Here is a 24425-nt window from a genome sequence, read left to right as displayed (position 1 = left end):
GGGTTAATATTCATATGGAGATAAAAATATTTTAGTAATTACCAAGATATAATCAATGGATAATTAATTTGTTTCAATTTGATTGAAAGATACAATGGAATAAACGAAGCTTTTGGCAATTTTTTTTAACTAATAAAGAATGAGTGCAAACATGTGAATAACGTCATTGATAAGTGATAAGTGACCTACTTCAGTAACCATCTTTGAGTTGAATGTTGTTGAAAATTTCTCAAAAGTTTTGTGTTGTTTTTGTTTGTGAACTTGTAGTAAAAGAAGCTTATTTATAACATATAAATATTCATAACACATAATATAATACTATCTCTCACTTAATGCTTAAAGACATAGCATAGTTTCATGTCTTTTGTATACCTACCTTAATATATTTTTATTTGCATATACATAAAAGGGAAATAAAACACAATATATCGACATAAATTTACTAGAAAACTATAGAATAAATAACAACAATAAAATTATTCAGTCTTAAAATCACCGGTGGAAAACGGTGGCACTGTCCAATGGGAAATCGATTTCGCTGAGTTCAGCAAAGTTTTCTTCCACGGGTGGGAAAACGCAGTCGAGGTCTACGTATAGTTGATTCTGTACGGTTAGTCTATCTACTATTTGTGTGAACGTTGGTCGAATGTTGGGGTCGTCGGACCAGCACTCTGTCATGAGTTGGTACAGTCTTTGGGACGCTCTGGCTGGCTTCGGGAGACGACCGCCCGTGGTTAAGTATGTGGGCAGCTCTTGGTTGCTCAGTTCAGAGTATGGGAATCCGCCTGAAATTAAATGAGTAAGTAAATAATCCGATTCGATATAATTTATGTTTTGAACTATGAACGAGATGGGAGTGGCAGTGGAAATCAAATTATTTAGTCGATTTATTACAAAAACTACTATAAAATTACAAGCGGTCCACTCCGGCTTCGCCCGTGGTATATGTTTACGTTTTCTCTTCATAAGAACCATACTTCAAGGAATATTATAAAAAAAGAATTATCGAAATCGGTCCAGCCCTTCGCGCGTGATGCCGTGACCAAGGGTAATAAGGATTCATTTTTATATACAGAGATGATATAATAACTAAGAATAATACTAGGTAGGTATGTATTGTTGTCAATTTCAATGTAAGTTTTTTCAGCATTATCTTTTATCCCTTTGTTTGTTTCCATTACACGTGAGACTCGTAGGATCCTGCCTGTTCAAATATTTTTATATAGGTATATTTGGAAGTGTAAATAATGTACGCCGAATATACGAGACTGGATATAAAATAAAGGTTTTTGATCAATATGAATTCACTCATCTTAGAAGACATATTTGTACGCGAAAATGTTGCTTTTGAAAAACGGATTTAAATAAATCGTGAACTGTGAACTGTTCAATGTTACGTGCCTTAATCACATCTTTCAGCCTCTTATATTCATGGTAAACATTGTAAAGCAACGAAGTTGAATATTGTGTAGTTGAAGTGTTGTTGTCAGCATGTTGCTGGTAACACTGAAAGTTGCAGAGTTGATAAAAGCATGTTGAAAAGTTCATTCCCGACAACGAAATTATTGAAACAAAGTTTCTAGCATTCTCGTCGATTATCAACAATATTGATCACATCTTCCTCAACACATATTGACCGATATGAGACTTTACGGTTTAGCCATTCCCTTTTAATTTAAAAAGAGCTTTACTAATCTTGAAAATCTGTAACAAATCTTACCAAAAGTAGCAATTTCCCACAGCAATACTGCAAACGCCCATACGTCAGTTGCACTGCTATACTGGGAGGTGAATATCGCTTCTGGAGCCAGCCACCGGAGTGGAACTGGTCTGGAGCGAGTGTGGACGTAGATACCGGACCTGGAGAGTCCAAAGTCCGCGACTTTTAGCACCCCAGCACCATCCATTAGGATGTTCCGCGCTGCGAGGTCTCTGAAATTGGAAAGTAAAGGTTTAAGATAATATAAAATTATGGATAGTAATTAGTAGTAAGAGCGTAGTATATAATAGAGCGTAGTATGGGATTGAGTCGTTTGTATCAATAAAACTCAAAAAATAACTCTTGCTTTGTACTTTCGTAAAAAGTAAATAATTTAATTCAGCGCAGATTTATAAGCGATGAAACTTTAACCCGAAATAATGTATTGTAGCTTCATAATAAATACACTATTCGTAATATATTTATTATACTACCTATTGTATACGAACATTACTATAAACCTCAGTGGTTTTTAAATTCAACTGACACTAATATGTCTGTAAACCTTTTTTTGTTTCTGATAATAAAAATTATTTACATAAGTAAGGTATTTTTCAGCTGGGATTACAAAAAACATTTTTACGTAATTTTTTTGTTTAAATATTTTTTACGTGATCAGTGTATGAAAAACTACTGCAAGCCCCTTAGTGGGACATCCTGTATATTTAAGAAGATGAAAACAAAAAATATTGTATACCTACCTATTATGGCGTTGATCTCTAGGATAAAACATCTATAAAGCCAAGAAATTGATGTCGCATTTTTTTTGCTTTCATTACGCATTTACCTTAATTTAAATATTATCCCTAAAATCCTTGTCACAATTTTAATGAGATACCAAAGGTTGTTTTAATTAGGCACAGGGAATAATTTTCCCATTATCGTGTTAAAACAGAAGTTTACACATCAGGGCAAAAGGTATTTTTCAGAGCGTGGTTAAAAAAAGTTTTAAATTTTTACGCTTTACTGAAACAAGCAATTAGGTCTCTCTAATGATTAATTAAAATATGTTTTCGTGTTTTCACAGAACCGCTCAAGCATTTTAGTAACAAAATATACCTATGTTTTAAAATTATTCATCTCTATATTCTATCTGAACAATTAACGTTTGCGTTCTGGATTACGTTTTAGGTAAGTACCTACTAGGTAAATAATATATCCTTATTAATATATGAAATAAATAATATCTATAGTAGGTATATGTATATTATAGCAAGAATTTAGGCATAAACAGGGTGTCCCACCCTTGGTATGCTAAGCTCAAAGGAGGTTATAGTTTTTCACACAATGAGTAGGTAAAAAATACTTATAAAATTCCAGACGCATTTTTTTTTTCAAATACATAGATGAATTCACTCTATGCGTACTCCTCTAACAAGCAACCCGCCCAACTTTGCCACTCGCACGTGAGCTTTCGATTATGTTTTCATAGCAAAATGCTCACATTAGTGAAACGGTATACATGCCGGTTGCGCGAAGCCAGAGAAGCCAGAAACATGGAATCTTTTAAGTATTTTTTACGTGATCAGTGTATGCCAAACTACAATTCCATTCGCGCTTAGTATACTGATTGTGGGACACCCTGTAGTTTACATTATAAATCTAAGTCCTCCATAAATAAAGGATTTGTACTAAATCAAATAAACTAAACAATTTTGATTACAATGGAATATGAAACAATGTGTTTCGAATTTGCTTTCGGAAACTTGGTTCTGTTTATTTAAGGAACATTCTATAATGTTTAACGAAGGTCAAAACAATAGTTGTTGTTAATTTATTTACGAAGCTCTCTATAGGCATTCATTATTAAAGCCCCACTTGAATATTGTATAAAATGTAAAACCTTCATTGTATCTTTGAATGTATGATTATTGCTAAACCACGTATTACTATTTAAACAATTAAATACTATACAAAATATACCTAACTACATGTAAAATGTATGAATAGAAAACACTTAATTTATAAGAAAATCAAGTTTGTACCTACAGGGTAGGTTTTAAATATATATTTTTAAATTTATAACATTAGGTAGGTAGTAACTTATTAAGATTTTTTACATCTTTATTTTTTTACTAGCTGTGCCCGCGACTTCGTCCGCGTGGAATAGTGACTGCATAGTAGTTACCACTTAACACACAATTATTGAGTAAACACGTCTTGAAACACGTACTATCATATACAACTAAATTATAAGTAGTTACACATTATTATAAAGTTAAGAAATAAAATAAATAATAACACAAAAGAACTGTTAGTAAAATTTATTACTAAACTGAGCTATAAAACTTAGGTACAGAAGAGTTCAAAATTTCCTGGATGTGGTTATTCTCGCGCTCCCATATTCCTTCTACTTTCACAGACTTTCAACTTTTCCCTTGCACCCCTAGTAAATGGCAGAACCGATTTTGATCTAAATTCTAAACCATGTCTAATCATACCTATATATTATGTACATGTCATATCCTTTCGTTTGGTACTCCATTTGGATTATGTATCCCCACTATCACCCCTAAGGTGCCCTATATGTAATAAACAGATTAACTAATTTTGATAAAACATGACTAATTGTAATTCACACGTCATTTGATATGCCGCTTGTTTACATTATTTGACCACATTCGATTATTCATTCCCACTTTTACCGCTATAAATCAATAAATGGATGAACCGATTTTGATTAAATATGCCTCATCATACTTCTCACGTCAGGTCATGCCCTTTCATTTGATATGCCACTTGGGTATATTATTTGACAACTTTTATTCCCACTTTTATACCTATATCCAATAAATGGATGAACCAATTTTGATAAAATATGTCTTATTGTACTTTACATGTCATGTCTTTCATTAGATAAGTCACTTGAGTATATTTGATAAAATTTATTTATTTATTCCCACTTTTACCCCTATATCAAATAAATGGATGAACCGATTTTGATAACATTGGACTACTTAATTGTTTCTGACAGGTCGTCTTTTTTCATTTGATATATCACTTGGGTATAACAGACAGCATTCGTTTTTCTCATCCCCACTTTTGCCCTACATATAATTATTGGATGAACCGATTTTGATTAAATATGCCTCATTATACTTCTCACGTCAGGTCATGCCCTTTCATTAGATATGTTACTTGGGTATATTCGACAACTTTTATTCCCACTTTTATACCTACATATTATATCCAATAAATGGATGAACCAATTTTGATAAAATATTATGTCTTATTGTACTTTACACGTCATGTCTTTCATTAGATACGTCACTTGAGTATATTTGATAAAATTTATTTATTTATTCCCACTTTAACCCCTATATCAAATAAATTGATGAACCGATTTTGATAAAATTTGACTTGTTGTTACTGACAGGTCGTCTTTTTTCATTTGATATATCACTTGGGTATAACAGACAACATTCGTTTTTTTCATTCCCACTTTTACCCCTCAAAATCGGTTCATCCATTTATTATATAGTATAATAAATGGATGAACCGATTTTGATTAAATACCTATGCCTCATTATACTTCTCACGTCAGGTCATGCCCTTTCATTTGATATGCCACTTAGGTATATTTGACAACTTTTATTGCCACTTTTATCCAATAAATGGATGAACCAATTTTGATAAAATATGTCTTATTGTACTTTACACGTCATGTCTTTCATTAGATACGTCACTTGAGTATATTTGATAAAATTCATTTATTTATTCCCACTTTTACCCCTATATCAAATAAATGCATGAACCGATTTTGATAAAATTTGACTAATTGTTTCTGACATGTCGTCTATTTTCATTTGATATATCACTTGGGTATAACCTACAACCTACATTAACAACTAACATTCGTTTTTTTCATTCCCACTTACCCCTATATAAACAACTAATGTAACAAAAAAACGCATCTAATTCGTATAATACCCGTTAGCGAGCTACGGTGGCACAGACAGACACGCAATACACACATAGCGAACATAACACCCCTCTTTTTGCGTCGGGGGTTAAAAATATAATACCTACGACATAATTTCAAAGACCTTTTATATAAAAAATTTACCTAGAAGTAACCATAATGCTATTTGTGCAGGTTTTAGACTTATGAGCAAAAATCTAAATAAAGTTCCTTTGACCCCCCCTACTACCCCCTCAGCATAACCACCCCCCCCCCACGCTTGGGAACTTTCGATATGATCATCTGGACATGTTAAGGAATAACTTTAGCGTATAATTTACGTAATAAAGTAATTCATGTATAGAATGCCTTAGCAAATGTTCGCTGTGATTACTTAAATGGTCATAACTTTTTTATTTATGAACCGATTGACATGAAATAAACACTAAATGTTAAATGAAGCTTACCACAATATATTAGTGAAAACCGCATTTAAATCGGATAAGCCGTTTCTGAGATTAGCGTGTTCAAACATACAGACAAACAGACAAACCGACAAACAGACAAACAGACAAACAGACAAAAAAATTTTTAACGACAGTTTTGGGTTTGGGATCGATTTAGTAATAACCCCTGCTAATTTTTTTTTACATATTTTCATTGTACAGACACCACTTTTCTAGAATTTTATTATATGTATTGATGATATTTTTTACCTTTGCCTCGCGGTTGCCTGCAGGTAAACCACGTCCAAAACTTTTCCTCCCCCTTTCTCAACCCTTTGTATTTTCAACATCTTTCATTAAAATTCCATCATAATATGCTCTGTTGTTTTAACACAGGCGAACAGACTTTCGCATTTAGAATATATATATATAATACGTCGTATGGATGGGTAAATATTGGTATTCTAAACATATATACAGTGTGGAAATTTATTTATTTATTTATTTATTTATTTATTTTATCATAACATCAAATTACCATTACAGGCTTAACCTAATGCGGTATTGACTTACACTAAAAACTTTACACAGAAAAACTAAAACTAATAATAAAACAACTTAAACTTACGAACTAGATAGTAATCTAAGGAATAAATTAACACGATAATAATACAATAATTAATAGCTAATAATATACAAAAGAACCTTTACTAATTCACCCAATGGGCACGTAAAAATGTCCACTTTGCCATGGACGTCATTGAGAATGCGTAGTGCTCGCACGAGAGGAGACTTCGCGAGCAGCATGGTTCGCGCCTGAGGGACGTAAAGTAGCGGCGGCCTGTGACGCTTCTCAGTGTACTTGTCCGGCACACATAAAGAAAGGGATTGCAGCATTCCAGGGTTATGTGCAAATCCCCGCAATAATTTAATTAAATACAGCGCAAGGGAAAATTCCCGTCGCACTCTAAGTTCATTGTACCCTACCATACCCAGTATGAATAAGGTAGGATACATTAATGGGTAAAAGGGGTATACCCCGTAAAGTTTAAAATAAAGGTGTCTAACGAATTTATTTTGAACCCGCTCTAACATGACATTATATTTTTCTTCGTGTGAAGACCAAATAATGGAGTTGTGCTCCATGTGGCTGCGTATTAACGCGTTGTATAGCACTTTTACAGTTGCTACATTTGTAAAGTCCCTTACGTGCCGCAGTAGAAACCCAAGATTTTTGTAAGCCTTTTTGCAAATATTTGTGATGTGCTCACGAAACATCAGGTCCGGTGTGAAGTATACTCCTAGATCACGCACCTTATTCACCCGTTGAATAGGTACAGATCCAAGCGAGTAGTTGTAGTGTATACTCTTATTCGCGCGAGTGAAACTGACTACGGAGCATTTAGCTATATTGAAATGTAGCTTGTTTTGCTGACTCCAGCTGAAGATGTTTAGCAAGTCACTTTGTAGACGCTCACAGTCCGTCTCCTCGTTTATTCGGAGAAAGACTTTCAGGTCGTCGGCAAAAAGTAGGCACTGACTGTACTCCAAATTTTCGAAAGGGCCCTGGCTACTTAAAATATTGAAGATAGCAGATAAAATACTGTAACATAATATTTCTTATTATAAATAAAGGAATGTAAATATGCTATCTTCAGTATTTCAAGTACTTTCCTTCCAGGGCCCATCGAAAATTTCCACACTGTATAATATAGGCTAGGTAGTTACGTATTTTAACTTATTATAGGTATTTTATTTTGTTTCACAAATAATATAATAAAAGGTACCGTTTGATCTTCAGGCTTAAAGTTACCAGGGGAATAGAATTCGATAGGAAGTTACGAAACCACAGCCAGGTCAGCTGAGAGTAATTTAATGGCGACTTACCTATTGAAGCCCTTAAAATATCGAATAAGAAATAAACAATGAATTCAATTTTAGAAGTCGAGCCCTTTGTTCCTGTATTGCTTCAGGGTAGCGATGTTTATTCCACTGGCGTTTTATTTATATTTATATTATATAAATTACATGTCCAAAAGCCTCCGGGCAAGTGACCCTCAAAAAAACCCGTAAGTTGAAATGATTTCCTTATTATAATGAAATGAATAATTCAAATATATTTTGTACGATGAAAGCTCGGTCATTTTATATCAAATGAAAAAAGTTGAATACTGAAACCAATGAAACTTCGTTTTCTTTTGATTAAATAATATAAAACAAATAATTTGGAAAATCCAAAAGTGCACGCCTCATAATTTTTTTTTAATAAATATTTATTAATTATTATTTTTGTTTATTTAATAACAATTAAACCACATCGAATCGGACCCTGAAAAATGAAAGGGTTCTATTCCTGAGCATCCTCAAGCGTAAGAGAAAAAAAAAGACTCGATTAGTAAAGTATTTCGGTCGCTATCGTGTTAACAAGAAAAAGGATCCGCACATACAGACACACGGACGTCCAAGACAGAACTTTTTTTAAACTGTTTTTTTTTTTTTTTTTTAATAATAATAATAATAACGGCGTAGGGATGTGACGACCCCATCGCCCACGGTTGGAATATCTATTGTCTATGTGACAATAGATATTCCACCCGTGCAATCAGTCAACCCGCAGGACACCTTGTGGCGGGGTGTCGGGGAGTAGCGACCCCGCGGGAACCGAGTGCTCCCGGGGGAGGCCCCTGTCTTCATCTCCGGCTTGCCTTCACCGGCCGGTCGGAGTGAAGCCTGACGAGGACAGGACCCCCACCTCTGGCTTGCCTTAGCCGGCCGGCCAGAGTGGAGCCGCGAGAGCTTTTTTAGCTCGAAGGGTGGATGCGAAGCGTAAGTGGCGAGTGGGCACGTGATGCTGGACCCTCAGGGAGCGCGTGATCGTAGTTTAAAGTCCAGGGACGCCTCTCCACCCTTAGCTGCTCACAATATGTTGCCCCCTTGTCGCACTATTGCAGCGACTTATTTCGGGGGCCCATACAGTGAGAGGGCGAGTCACCACCTGCCAACAATTTTTTGCTATATCTTAGTAGAAAGGCAGGTGTCATAGTTTCCAATAGTCCCCAAATACCGGCCCATTTAACATCCCACTCCATAGCCCAGTTTATTTTGTTTCCCATATCTCGAAATAGTCCTACATCGGCCGCGGACTGCCTAGGACTGTATCTCTATAGTGCAGTCATGGGCAGGCTGCGGCTGGTGTCCCACAACACAGTAAAGTTCTCTAAAGGGCCTCTGCGTGTTGGATCCGTGTCCCCACGTAAGCCTTCCAAAGGACCGGGTACCTTCCTTATGATGGTACCCGAGTATTATGGATGAGATACACATAATAATAATAATAAATTCTTTATTGCACACCAAATAAAATAACAGAGAAGGAAACAGCGCGTAGGAACAATGCACAAAAGGCGGTCTTATCACTTACAAGTGATTTCTACCAGACAACCTGTGATATTGGAAAATGCTGGAAGAATACATTTATGGAGGTGTGAGCAAAAGAGCACTTAAAATTTAATAAAAAATAAATAAATAAATAAAATAAAATACATGTTAATATATATAATAATATACATATATACATACATATACATATATATATAATTAATATATAAAAATATATAAATAATATTTATATAAGTACATGAATTTAAAATATATAGAAATAATTTGGAAAATCCAAAAGTGCACGCCTCATAATTTTTTTTTAATAAATATTTATTAATTATTATTTTTGTTTATTTAATAACAATTAAACCACATCGAATCAGACCCTGAAAAATGAAAGGGTTCTATTCCTGAGCATACTCAAGCGTAAGAGAAAAAAAAAGACTCGATTAGTAAAGTATTTCGGTCGCTATCGTGTTAACAAGAAAAAGGATCCGCACATACAGACACACGGACGTCCAAGACAGAACTTTTTTAAACTGTTTTTTAACTAGTTTAAATAACAAAAATGACATCAAAAATATCATGAACGTTAAAAATAGTGTTTTTTCTTAATATGTGTGTGTATGTATTATCTTACAAGTGCAATGTATGATACATAAAGACATTTTAAGTTTGAAAAATCAGATGTTTTGCGCGAAGTGACAGTAGAACCCACCTCAACGCTTCGCTTATGAGGCGTGCAATAACTAATAAATATTATATGTATAAATTTATAACGAAAGATAATATTTTTTCACCAAATTATCGAACGTAGATATGGTTTGTGCATGTTTGATTGAATCTGGCAACGAATTCCAAAGATTAATAGCGTACATAGTAAAAGAGTGATGGTAAAAGTTAGAGTGATGAAATGGAATTAGAAGAGAAAGGGAGTAAGGTCTCAATACCAAGCTATTGGAGTGACGAAATATAAATCTTTCCTTAAGATAGTTCGGTGTTCTAGCGTCAAACAATATGCCGTAAAGAAGATGAAGCATGCGTGCATTCCGCCGAGAACGTATTGGCAACCATTTTTAACTAGTTTAAATAACAAAAATGACATCAAAAATATCATGAACGTTAAAAATAGTGTTTTTTCTTAATATGTGTGTGTATGTATTATCTTACAAGTGCAATGTATGATACATAAAGACATTTTAAGTTTGAAAAATCAGATGTTTTGCGCGAAGTGACAGTAGTACCCACCTCAACGCTTCGCTTATGAGGCGTGCAATACAATACGTACTGACCAATCTACCTAATCATTACCTAGATTATTCTTGAAGATGAAAAGGCGGCCTTAGTCTCTCTCACAGGCAGATATTTTTTGCAAAAATTGGCAAGTTTTTACTAAAACTGGGAGTCAATACGATATAAGTACTTAAAAACTTTAAGAATATCCATAATATCGTTATTATTTTACTTAGTTAATTTATATTTTTATTCGCAGCGGTCCTGGTGGTAAATCTTTATTCTCTTTCATTAGATTTATTTGAAGTTGGTGAAAAGTTATAGCTTTGTAGTGCTGTGTCACTGGATACTCTTTATTCGCTAGAGCCTAGAGGGCCTGAAAGATCAAAATATAAGTATATTATAAGTAAAATAATAACGATATTATGGATATTCTTAAAGTTTTCAAGTACATATATCGTATTGACTCCCAGTTTTAGTAAAAACTTGCCAATTTTTGCAAAAAAAATCTGCCTGTGAGAGAGACTAAGGCCGCCTTTCCATCTTCAAGAATAATCTAGGATTACCTAGACCTAATCATTAGATTAAGTAGATATGTCACGGACGCAGATATAGACACAAAGAGTTTGAGCTGGATTATAATAATATCAAAAGGCGATAACTATTTTTTTTTGCCGTCTAGACATCTGCCTACTAATCAATTATAGCCTTGTACCTAATCAAATTTCATAGAATTAAATTTAAATTTTACTGAAAAAAGTTTGAAACCCCACACTGCGTGTGAATTGTAAAGTTTTACATTAAACAATTAATATTAATTGTCTCACCACCTCCTGACACCCCAATAACTTTTTTCAATTTTTCTCTAGAACGTTGGGCATAAAGTTGTTACCATGGTAACGGTTGCTAAGTAACCCTCAACAACTGTTCATTCGGGCGTTGTCTTTGCTCATAAGTAAAACCGAACGGTCGGCGAATTTATTTTATGAATAAAATTAATTATACCTAAGAGAGGCTCATTTATTGCTTATTTGCTGAGTTTTTTATACTTAGTATATGTTTCATTGCATAATATGCATGGTTTATAAATAAATTGTAGGAAAAGGCCTACGATAAATATATGTAGTATTAAATATTGTCCTACTTTGCGGGCTCTTAAAATTTCCAATATAATATTTTAATTATATTAATTTCATAGCAAGTACGCAAAAAAATATATTCGTATAACATTTCTTGTAGGCGTCATTAAATTTAATTTACAAGATGGGAATAAGAAGCTTTTATATTGTATGTTATGCCACAACAACCATTATGTTATTCGAATAACATCGAGTTGTGCATAATTAAACCGCCGGGAGCGAGTAAGGACGTTCCCTGTTGCCCGGGTGAGGCTGTTGACATGATTTCTTAGAAAATATCCTCGTTTTCCTGGTAAATGTTACGAGCTATATACCTTCTACTTGTAATTTGTATGGTAGGTATTGTTCAAGTTAAATATGTATCTATCTTCTAACATATTTAGTGGTAATGATTTTCACTTTTATCAAGTTATAAAGTTAGTTACGTTCTACATTTTTTCGTAAAGAAAGCTGTTTCGATTATTATTTCAAAAAAATCGAAAGACGCTCCTATATGGGGATAACCAAATATGGGTTTTCATATCACGATGTTTTATATATCTCATTCGTATTTCATTGTATGATGTAAAAAAGAATAAAAAGATCTATTTTTGGAGCTAAAGCCGGTTCAACGAATCAATATCTTGTTCATGGAGAGAGATAGCGCGACTCGAAAACGGATTGTTTTGATGAAACCTTAATATTTTATGTGAATGAAATAAAATAAATAAAAATATTGATAGCTCGGTATAATATTCGATATTTATTTTTATTATTTGTTGACATCTTCCACGTTTATTTTAGATAATAATATGACCGTCCCTATTCCCTTCCTTTAGCTTGTTAGCATAATATTTCGGGTCCGTAAACTTTTAACATTTTTATAACATTAAAATACTGTTTTCAAAGGCAATAAAGAAGAAAATATATACTTAAATGTTGTAGAGAATAACTATACATTTTTTGAGTTTTATTTTTATCCTTATACTTAATTATTTAATAGCTTATAACTACATTATCTATTATATTAAATCCCTTTTTTTAATTCACCAGATTTTTAGGTCAATCAATCAAATAATTGTAATTGTATGTCTTAGATCTAAGTAAAAGCGTCTTGTCATCTGCGTAATGAGCTTTTTATAAAGATAATATTATAACGTAGTCCTGCATTTTATTACGTACTAGAGGTCCGCCCCGGCTTCGCCCGTGGTACATATTTCGCAATAAAAGGTAGCCTATATGTCCTTTCTCGGGTATCAAAATATCTCCTCAAACACAAATTTCATGTAAATTGGTTCAGTAGTTTAGGCGTAATTGAGTAACAGACAGACAGAGTTACTTTCGCATTTATGTATAATATATTAGTATGGATATGGATTCTATGACTAGTGACTACACTTACCTATGCGTAATACCACGAGCTTCCAAATGCTGCATGCCCAATGCTACTTGTAATGCATAGTCTCTCATGATGCTACTGTCGAGGTGTAGTGCAGGCTCTGCGACGTAATGATGTTTGCTCATTACTTCTTGGTCGGAATCAATGTATAGTTTTGTGTCACCATTCTCTTCTAATGGCGGATCTGAGTCACTCAAATTTGTGTATTCGGCTGAAAATAAAAATTCCTTGAATATTTAGAATATATATTACATTTAATATATTGTTAACAAGTAACTGCGTGGTTGCAAAACTTGACGCCTACTTTAATTAAGTTCTAGACTAATTTACATTTATAAATAAATCTAATTTAAACGGAGACTTAACTCTTTCCCGAGTGTTTGTTCACAATATTTATGTAGGCGTTTCATTTTATATTCCATTATAGTTTACTCACTGTATACAAGTTATTTTACTAAATATGTATATTCATTAAAGTGTAAATTTAGAACAAGAGACTATTTCTTACTTGTAGCATCACAACAGCTATATTCTATACATTCTAAATCTTACTAATATCACCTAATATGTACTAAAAACTCACTATCTGCCTCAGACGGTCGGCCGTTTACATTGCAATCTGACTTAATGCTATTCTTCTGCAGGTCTATGTTCCGTCTGCCTCTAGCTGATCGAAGCAGTGTCAAGAGGTCTCCCCTGGGAGCGTGTTCCAGTAATGCTATTAAGGGAGCTCGTCGGGTACAACATGCTACCAGACGAATCACGTGTTTGTGTTCACCAACGTGTTTCAGCATGGCTATTTCACGGAGGAAGTCTTGCATCTCTTCGCCGGTTGCGTTATCTACAAATGTAAATGGATTAGTAGATGGAACGGGAGCTTTTACTTACATGGTGTAGTAGATTATAATCTATCTGTAACAAATTTGTACACGTAAATCCAGCAGTGTTTAGGTGAAAGAGTAATGAACATCCACTAGTAAGAAACATCTTATATACCCATATGTAATTATTATATATAGGACGTAATGGCCACTCTATATTCGTGTGTAAGTGCTGTGCAAAAAAAAACAAGAATCATTTCCAATATTTTATGTTTACTATAAAACTAAAAAGCCTTTTTGTTATTGTAGGCTAATCTATTTGCGTACTAAATTTCAACAAAATTCGTATTGTAGCTTTAGGGTGAAAGAACAACAAACATCTTCACAAGCGGCAATCATCTACACGAAAAGAAAAACTCATACGTTTAAAATACTTAACAAAATATAAAAAAAACACAATTAAGTCTTTTGGGTAAAATGGAAATGAATACTATAAAACATTACCTACGAATAAAAAAAAATCGTAAAAGTATACTATGTACGGCATTTTGAACAACATTATATGTAGAGTTTTCTTTATTAAAATTTAAAAGCTCTCTTATTAACATTGTTCGTCTTTATTTTGAATGAGTAATTTTGATCAATTGACAACCAGAACCAATTATATAAAATATGGATATTCTTATACATTCTTTATGTTATATATTAAAAAAAATGGTTTAATTTACAATTGTTATGTTAAATCGATCAAAATTTTTAGAAAAGGTAAAGTACAGTAGTCGAAACTGATATCAAAAAATTATGAACAGTGAAAGGAAACACACATTTTAACAACAATCAAGCTCTTACAGTTGAATACTCATCAATACTTTCATTTCCTATTTTATGTAAGCTAATTGCGAGCATAAATTCATTAGGCGGTTTGCTTTTGTGTTGTGAACGACAGAACAATCAATCTTTCTATATGCAAATGCGACAAGTAAATGAATTGTGTATGGGTTCAAAAACTGACTTAGAGCACTGGAAATGACCTCATTTTTAACTATACTAATATTATAGGGGAGACCGGGTTTGGTTGTCTCACGGGTTGTTTGTCACAGCGGTCTTAACACAAAACTGAACTATCGAATAAGTCTGTTGAACAGCGTGGCAAGAGCGATACAGTGAAAACGCTGTCCCAACTTCGCGTCAGACCGCTCCGATCTGCCGTGAGGGCCTCACACGTGTTTATTGTTTTCGCACAGCAAAAGTAAATTTTTGTGCTGCTGTGTCGAACCTCGTAATTATACGTTCTTGTTTTACAGTAATAATCTTTCAGTTCATTTGATGATGATGAAATGTGTTTTATAATATCGTAGTATAGTTTTTTAGATATTCATTGATCGGAATTTATTTTCAATTTTATTTTCATGAAACGTGTTATGGGGCTCGTTGTCACAAATTTTCGGGGGCTGGTTGTCACCTATCAACCAGCCCCCTGTATGCGAGATGACTTTAATTGCGTTTTGAGGTTGTTTGTTTTAGCCGTAAATTTTCAATCAACACCGGAAAATCACCCTAACAAACCTGCTGGAAGTCCATCTGTCCTTGATGACTCTATATTGACTCACGATTATTATTGTTTGCTAAAATTGTGATTGATTAATATTCAGACTGAAATAAAGACCGTAGACACGGTTTCATTTGGTTAAGAGTTCTTAATTAAAAATTATTCCGTAAAATTATAAGATCAAAGTGTGACTTTCTATTTATAAATTGCCTGTTATTTAGTACGTGACTACCTACCCTAGGCATTGTGACAACCATGCCTGACCTAACCCCGGGGTTATAAGTCACATTTTTCTTTAGAGTGAAAATACAAAATATTTCTACAACTGATAATATTACACAAAAATACGTTTATTTATTTTGTAACAGAATAATTACACTATCTTTTGATATACAAATATCATTCCTAAACAACGTATTTTGGAAGTTACATAAAAAAAGATAAAAATGTGACTTTCATCCCCGCTCTCCCCTAAATGCGATAGTTTGGATGTTTCTCTTTCACGCAAAAACTGCTGAACTTATTTTCACGAAATTTACTATGTAACTTAGATTTCATGAAATTTAGTACATAATATATAAATTGGGTAACTTTGATTAACACAGGATAGTTTTTATCCCAGAAAGCTTACAGGAACGGGACCTATGCGGGCTTTTCTATGAAAAAGCGGGCGAACCCGCAGGCGTGAGCTAGTTAGTAACTAAATTATTATTCTGTGCCTATAATGCTCAAATTAGACAGCAAAGTTTTATTTAATCATCCAAGTTAGACATTCAAAGATTTAAATTGATGCGATTATTAGGCCCTTTAAACTTATCTGTAAGAACTTGTAAAGGTCTGAGTACAATGTCAAGAGGGTCAAAAGGCAATAAAATTGTTATCTGATTGACAGATTAGTCAATCCTATGTGAGGTCGATAAGATTAGAATTACATGTAAGTTCACATCATTCGTAAGTATTTCAATACTATTTTAATAGTTTGTACAAGGTGGCTCACAAGGTATTTAATTCTTTCATAAGCGTTCCCTTAGAGCAGTTGTGTACATGTATAATAGGGGCCATTACTGTATGTAGTTATGTACCATGAATGACTTAGGTTTCGTACGTAGTATTAATAATGGTAAGTTATGTACCATGAATGACTTAGGTTTCGTACGTAGTATTAATAATGGTAAGTTATGTACCATGAATGACTTAGGTTTCGTACGTAGTATTAATAATGGTAAGTTATGTACCATGAATGACTTAGGTTTCGTACGTAGTATTAATAATGGTAAGTTATGTACCATGAATGACTTAGGTTTCGTACGTAGTATTAATAATGGTAAGTGCTGTACCATGAATGACTTAGGTTTCGTACGTAGTATTAATAATGGTAAGTTATGTACCATGAATGACTTAGGTTTCGTACGTAGTATTAATAATGGTAAGTTATGTACCATGAATGACTTAGGTTTCGTACGTAGTATTAATAATGGTAAGTTATGTACCATGAATGACTTAGGTTTCGTACGTAGTATTAATAATGGTAAGTTATGTACCATGAATGACTTAGGTTTCGTACGTAGTATTAATAATGGTAAGTTTTACAAAACATATATCGTGATAACAGAGCTTACAATGACATAGATATAAAATTTTCTTTTCATGTAATTCAAAACATTATTTTATTGATTAACTATATTATATGTATTATGCAACAGGCAATGGCCTGTTGCATAATACATATAATATTTAAATTTAAATTTTATTTTTAATAAATTTTAATTTTATTTTTTAAATATTTTGACCTATTTCAAGATGTTAGGGAAAATAATTGCAATAATACTATAGAAGGAGATGTTAGTCTAAAAATTTCAACAATCTTTTTGGATGACATAGATTATTATAACGTTCAAGCGTTGTCACATTCAGTACTTATACATCTACGATGTTAGATACAATGTTTTATGCAATAACTGATATTATCAAATCGAGAACTTGCTCCTGTACATGGGAACTGAATTGAATTTTTAAGAAGCGACATGTGTACGTTGTTACGTGGTAGGTACATGTTTGATTTTTATTGTTTCGCATGTAAAAAGTTTCTCTCATTATTCCGGAAATATCAGCTTTTTACTGTATAATTATCTTCAAAGTTAAAAACGAATGTTCCGTATTATATACAGTTGGGAGATATGTCTACTTTTTTAATAATAGGAAGTAGAGAAGCTACCTATAATTCACAATAATTTTTGTAAAAAGCATTTGATTAATTCCGACTCATCAAACAAAATAGCACTTATTGAAACAGAAGAAAAAATATGGTATGTCTGTCAAAAACATTATGCCTACGTATTTTAGTTGATACTTTTACCTGTAAGCATTTTAGCGGCGACAGTGATGGTCTCCCCTCCAAGCATATCCAGGTGGGCAACATGGACCCTGCCGAAAGCTCCACTTCCTATTAGAGCCCCCAGATGCACTCGTGATCTGCTGACCTCCCACTCGTCGCTGTCATCGCCTGGCTAAGAAAGAATTTTTTTTTAATATTTCGTTTCATTTACATATTCTGTAGATTTTACGCCCGAGGCTTTACTCGCGTGCACTCTCTACTTAACATTATCGTTTAATAGCCATAGCTGATATTTTTCTATTACATTCTTTCATCTCAATTTTATTTTCAAGCCAATGCCCTTTTCTAAGGTTTAGGTTGCATTAAAAGCGGTGTGTATTTATATTAGTTGTACGTATTTTAAAGATGCATTCAAATAAAATTTGTAACAAAACTTAAATAATAAACGGTAAGTAAATAATGATCTACAGAATAATACAACAACAAAATAAGGCTAAACAATAAAGGTGATCCCTAAGGAATCCTACACATCACATATGCGACGAAACCCTTCGCTTTTGTCGTGAGCATTTGTTTATCTAATTATTTTCAGTAAGTTCTGTTTCTACCGCAAAAACTTTTTCATTTAGCTTGTAAAAAAGTTATCTTACTGATAAAATTCCTTGCTTGTAAGAACTCCTGTTACTCTAGTAACAAGTCTTGCCGGTATATTGGTGAATTCTAAAAACGTTTTTTTTTTTACGTCACAGATGTTCACCGAGTGATTTCCCCTTTTAATGGCATCACGCTTCACAGACTACACACTTCAATGTGTATTTTTAAGTATTGTAGCATATAAGTATTGTATAAATTGTTTTTCATTATGTACGTGTGAGGCTATGTGTCATTAAATAAACGTTTTTTTCTTTCTTTCTTTCTTTCTAAAAATATTTACCTCAAACTCCTTATGAACGTAAAGTGGACTTTCCTCCATCTGGCCCCTTGTGACGTTTCCCTCGTTTCTATAAAAATAAGCTTTGATAAGTTCAATAAAAATAGAACGACGCAAATCCTGTTAAATTTAATACATTAATGTCAAAAAGAGGAGATATTTCTAAGGATATACCTATATAGACATATTTCCTTTTTGTAGCCTCCGATTTCCAAATCAAATGAAATCACTGTACGGAATTCGGTTACAAAGGCTTTTTGCATTCATTTATGTCACTTTATGTATTACTCAAATTCCACCTTATCGGTGTGTTACAATTTCTTTAATGTAAATCGTATTGTATAACCTATATTACATACAAATAAGTGCATAACTAAAGGTATTTGCTTTCGTGATTCCTTATTAATTTGCGATTTTTAATCTTCTCTTATATATAAAAATGAATCGCAAAATGTGTTGGTAAGCGCATAGCTCGAGAACGGCTGAACCGATTTCGATAATTATTTTTTTATTATATTCCTTGAAGTACCAGGATGGTTCTTATGTAGAGAAAACATAAATATGTACCACGAGCGAAGCCGAGGCGGACTAGTTAATTATATAAACTTAATCTACAATACAACTTACAAGTCAAAATATGTAAACGCAATTCATATAAAATCCCGTTTGATGTATGATGAAGTATACATGTATGTATTGTGTGTGTATGTATAAAAATAAAAATAATTAAACATATTCTCGATTGCAATCGACACGTTTCAATCCGGGACAAACGTGAAGCCGTAAACAGAAGTGATAAAATTATAGGATAGTTATCTCGATCATATATTGCTCAATTGTAACTACTGACTAGCTAGTCAGCTGGTCACGCTGCACGCATGGTGTTTTGCGAAATAGTAAAGACGGGTAGCTTTCGCACAAATGATGTGGTAACTACGTAAATATCTACATACTATTATGATTTTCGAATGTCTTTTTTCATGTGATGTTCTATTTTGTTACTTTTTAACACGTTCATGATTTTGTATCAGTGAAACAGAACATTACTTATATTTTTTTAAAATATCGTATAAGATTTAAAATTAAATAACAAGAAATTCCAAGTAAACTTTCACTTTTACATCGTTTTACCTATTAATGGAATCAAATTATGTATTTATTATAAGTGACCAATGCTATTTTTATACATCCGGAAGTGGAGCAGCTAGTTATAATAAATTAAACTTTACATTAAATGCGTTATCATTTGTTAATTATTCCTTTAAAAATTCGATGATATATAGTAGAAACAGATCAAAATTCGCATTTTAAATATATAAGTATGGCAAAAATCACACCATAAATATGTCATAGGTCACATTGTGCGACCCTAATGACGTAATATTTTATGTAAACCGTGATTTACCCACTAGCCGTTCACACGGATGAACAATTTTAATAAAATTCACCTCAATTAGTTACTAGAAAATAAACCTTAATATCATAGGAATACGAGCTCTAAAATTCTTAGAACTGAAAGCTTATTTTGGTCACTTTCATATCATACACTCATTATTGTGGGAAATTGGACTTTACTTGATTGAATTAGAGTTATAATTAAAGAAGTACTAAAGCAATTGTGTTTTCGTAAACTATTTTTAATTTGACTGCTTTCAAGACCCACACTTAGATTAAAGAAATTAATCTGAAAAGACTAATCTGTTTTTACATTTTAAATAATTTTATTTGAGATTTTAATTACTTTTATATTGAAGGACAAGAGTAATATCGCAGTTAAAAATAAAAATTAAAAATGTTCTTTAAAATACTAACTAAATCGTTTATGTGAAAGTCATAATATTAATAGCAAAGCTGATAATTATGCAAAAATATATGTTCAAAAGAGAGGTCAACATTTTTGTACGTATCAAGTAATTGTTCATTATTTATCTTTTTATTATGCAAATTCGCATCTATCTTGAAATAATTAAAACAAACATACTCATGGCCGGTATGTCTTAACCAGGCAACGATTAGCCAATTAACTTTCCTGGAACAACATTTCACAGCTAAGATGATTTATTAATCAATTCGTAGATAATTTTTTCTTCTAACTGTATAAGTATAATTGGCCAACTAAATGCAGTCCTGTCTATAATCAGACTCATCAATTTAGACCATAATTAACATAGGTAATCTTCGGCCCAATAAAGGTAATTTAAGTTCAAGACTTTCAAGTATTACGAATGCAATGGACATAAGTATGACCAAATACGGTATAAATATCTAGATCGGTACCATTCACTTGCCCTTTGACTTGACGCATCGCTATTTATCGAAAACAACCTTAGCGAAACGACTGTGCGAAATATAAAAGTATTACAACATCGTACCTTAATCTATAAGTACTAATATTATAAATCTGAAGAGTTTGTTAGTTTGTTTGGTCCGATTTATAAAATTCCTTCAGTATTAGATATAGGCTGTATATCATCACGCTAAGACAAATAGGGCAATGCGGGTAAAACCGCCGGACACAGCTAGTATGTTATACGGTATACCGTAGATTATTTCTAGTCTGTGGTTATACTATTTATGACAAATTCTATGATCATGTTATTTTTCGTATAGTTATTGGTTATGTCTTATACATAATTATAAAATTATTTTATAACAATAAACCACAGAGTTAAGCTGCTTGTACGTTCGTGGCTTGTTCGCAAGAACTTTACCTTACATAAAATTAATTAGTATGTTCATTATCAAACAAAATTGGTCTGAAATACTTTGGAAGTAAACATATAAAATCTGTATCGGTTTATGTGGAAAATAATTTAGACTCTATATAAATTTTGAGAAATTTATACTTCCAATACTTCGTATAAATGTTTCACTGATGCATTAATATCTTTCAAATAAATTGGTGCATTTTGCACATGCACTGAATAATGGATTGAATACTTTTTCAGCTTTCCGCACGCGGATTTGCCCGCGTTTTCAAAGAAAATCACGAGAAAACCCACATAGTTACCGTTCTCGTGTGATTTCCGGGATAAAACCTATCCTATGTGTTAATTCAAGTTATCCTCTACATGTGTGCTAAATTTCGGTATAATAGGTTCAGTAGTATTTGCATGAAATATAGTTACAAACATACACACCTACAAATACACATACATCCATCCACACAAACTTTCGCATTTATAATATTACTAGAAGGTTAATTTCATACAAGTAAGAATTATTTACTATACCTGTATTGATATTCGTATAATACCTGTGATGTACATTACATTGTGTTCATAACTTCAGCAAACAATTTTCATACTCAATTTCTCTGTCTGACCTCAAACTTAAGCTTATTATGAGTTTTTCAGTAAACTTTTACAAGTACTTTGTATTTCCGAGAAAGGTATGTTTTCTTATATTATTATTTGTAATAAATAACCGATGAGAAGCTATTTTAAAATAACTTTCTTATTATTCAAATATTCATTGATTTCTGGTAACCTTTAATGTTTTATTTTTGAAAATTAACTCGTTATAATGCTTGAGTAAATTTCGTAACCAATATTAACTTTTCATATAATTTAATATAACTTTTGATTTAATAACTTTTATACATAAATGATTTAAATGAAATTTAATTTCAAACATTGATTTACTTAAAATATCGAAACCAAATATGTATTTGAAGTTGTTTGAATAAATGTTAGTCTTGTCTTGCTCATTTGGATTCGTTATTATACGATAAACGATCAAATGGTTTAAATATAATTGATATTTAATTAAAAAGTAAGTTTTGATAAATGCATCAATTCAGATATTTTAGTTTTGAATGTGTGTTTAATATGTACCTAATTGATAATATTTAAATAAAAAACCTCATTCGAAAAAAATATATCACGATTTTTATAAGAAAATATTTTGTGATAACATATCTAAAATAACTGTAATAAATTCATTGTCCGTTAGAGCTTAGGGTAAAGTAAAAGTAGGCAATACGAGATTTTCATTCTATCATACTTTCCCAGTTTTTTAAATATTAAAAAAATATAGTGTTGCCATATAAATATTAGGTAATTTACATAACGATTTGCTAGAAACTAACGTAAACGTTACATCAGTTGAATAATTTCGATAATACTTGATTGCGAACTGGATGGCATGCATAAAATGTCTGGCAACATTTACATTTATATTAAAAAGAAAACTAGCTACTGACCTCGTTTCTCTCTGGTTTTATAAAAAAAAAATAGGTCGCACCATAAACGTAGCCCGTACGTAATCGGAGCTTCCCGTCGAAGCCTACGTAACATGCAGCCTACATCGGTAATTAACCAACCTTTATTATTTGTTTATTTATGTGATTATCATGATCACTTATTACATTACATAATTGAAAATTTAACGATTCGAATATGAATAATTAAGTTTATTTACCTAATGAACGTAAGTATATATAAAAAACTAATCTTTTTGCATTTTATGCATTTTATACATACTACCTTATTCAAAAACACTATGAAAACATTGAATTTACATAAATGTAGAGCTATTGTATCATAGAGTTATTTTATACAATAAAACGTTACATTTCAAATATCTTATATTCAAAACTCTTAAAGAATATAAAACAAAAATATGCCAATTGCCATATAATATCAAAATCCATTCTATGGTTTGATATCATGTCGATACTTCGTAAACTTTGCATCTCATTAAATAGAGCCTTATATTGAGTCCACTCAAATTTTGTAAGAATTTTTCTTAATACATTTCAAAAATCCCACGTCCGAACTCAAACATAATGTTATCGTGAAGTTTTTTCCTTGCGCGAAGTTTGTAACAAAGTTAAAAGAAAAATAAACTCATTTAGCAGAAACTTTTATATTGAATGTTCAAATATTAGTCTTCGTCTCTTCTCTGTGAATATTTCATTTACGATTAAGTACTTGCGAAGTTAAATGTTTTATAATAATGACTTTCGATTCTTAATAGTTTTCACTTTTAAACTCGGATTTGAAGTGTTCTTCGATACTACGAAATTCACAAATCATTCATTTCTAATACCTACATCGTTATTTTTGAAGAAAGTAAAGAAAGGTTATTTGATTTTGACCTTTCCTGTTGGCTGTTACTCAATGTTATTTTTGTTATGTTTTTATCTGGAGGTTTATTATTATATGTAGTATACTAGATGTGCCAGGCGGTTTCACGCGCGTCGTCCAATTGGTCATAGCATGATGTTATAGTAACCTCCTTTGATGAATGAACTATCTTACATAAAGAGACTTTTCTATTCGACGGGTTCGGGGTTCTACAGATTATTCGGAATAATCTGTGGAACCCCGAATAATTTATTCCATATAATAGCCACTGTAATTACTGTTTCTTGAATTGTATTTCATTAGTGCCCTCCCCTTGTACATACATCGATTCCTTAACTTACTCTGGCAAAAGCAAATATAAAATGATAGTTTCGAATGTGTGCATTATGTCAATACGCTGTTTCTAGCCAATAAAAGAAAGTGCCATAATGACTGTTTCTAGGTACTGTACATGTACAATTGCGT

General features: G+C 32.4%; 1 protein-coding gene across 2 annotated transcripts in view; it reads right to left on the bottom strand.

Moving 5' to 3' along the window:
- Positions 1 to 426: 426 nt before the first annotated feature.
- The window catches only part of LOC149903384 (uncharacterized), a 132887-nt gene continuing 108888 nt past the window's right edge, over positions 427 to 24425 (bottom strand). For both annotated transcript variants that reach the window (XM_090108663.1, XM_090108664.1), the window contains exons 9-14: positions 18874 to 18940; positions 17961 to 18111; positions 13818 to 14075; positions 13238 to 13445; positions 1721 to 1932; positions 427 to 785 (exon numbers count right to left, since the gene is read on the bottom strand). In XM_090108663.1, coding sequence (XP_089964789.1) covers positions 493 to 785; positions 1721 to 1932; positions 13238 to 13445; positions 13818 to 14075; positions 17961 to 18111; positions 18874 to 18940 — 1189 coding nt within the window. In that variant the 3' untranslated portion in view covers positions 427 to 492. The remainder of the gene's footprint in view (positions 786 to 1720; positions 1933 to 13237; positions 13446 to 13817; positions 14076 to 17960; positions 18112 to 18873; positions 18941 to 24425) is intronic.

Source organism: Colias eurytheme, chromosome 13, assembly GCF_061535395.1.
Source record: "Colias eurytheme isolate Ceu_HAF_F1 chromosome 13, ilColEury1 Martin Lab GWU primary, whole genome shotgun sequence".
NCBI lineage: Eukaryota > Metazoa > Arthropoda > Insecta > Lepidoptera > Pieridae > Colias > Colias eurytheme.
This window is presented reverse-complemented; position numbering and strand designations above follow the sequence as displayed.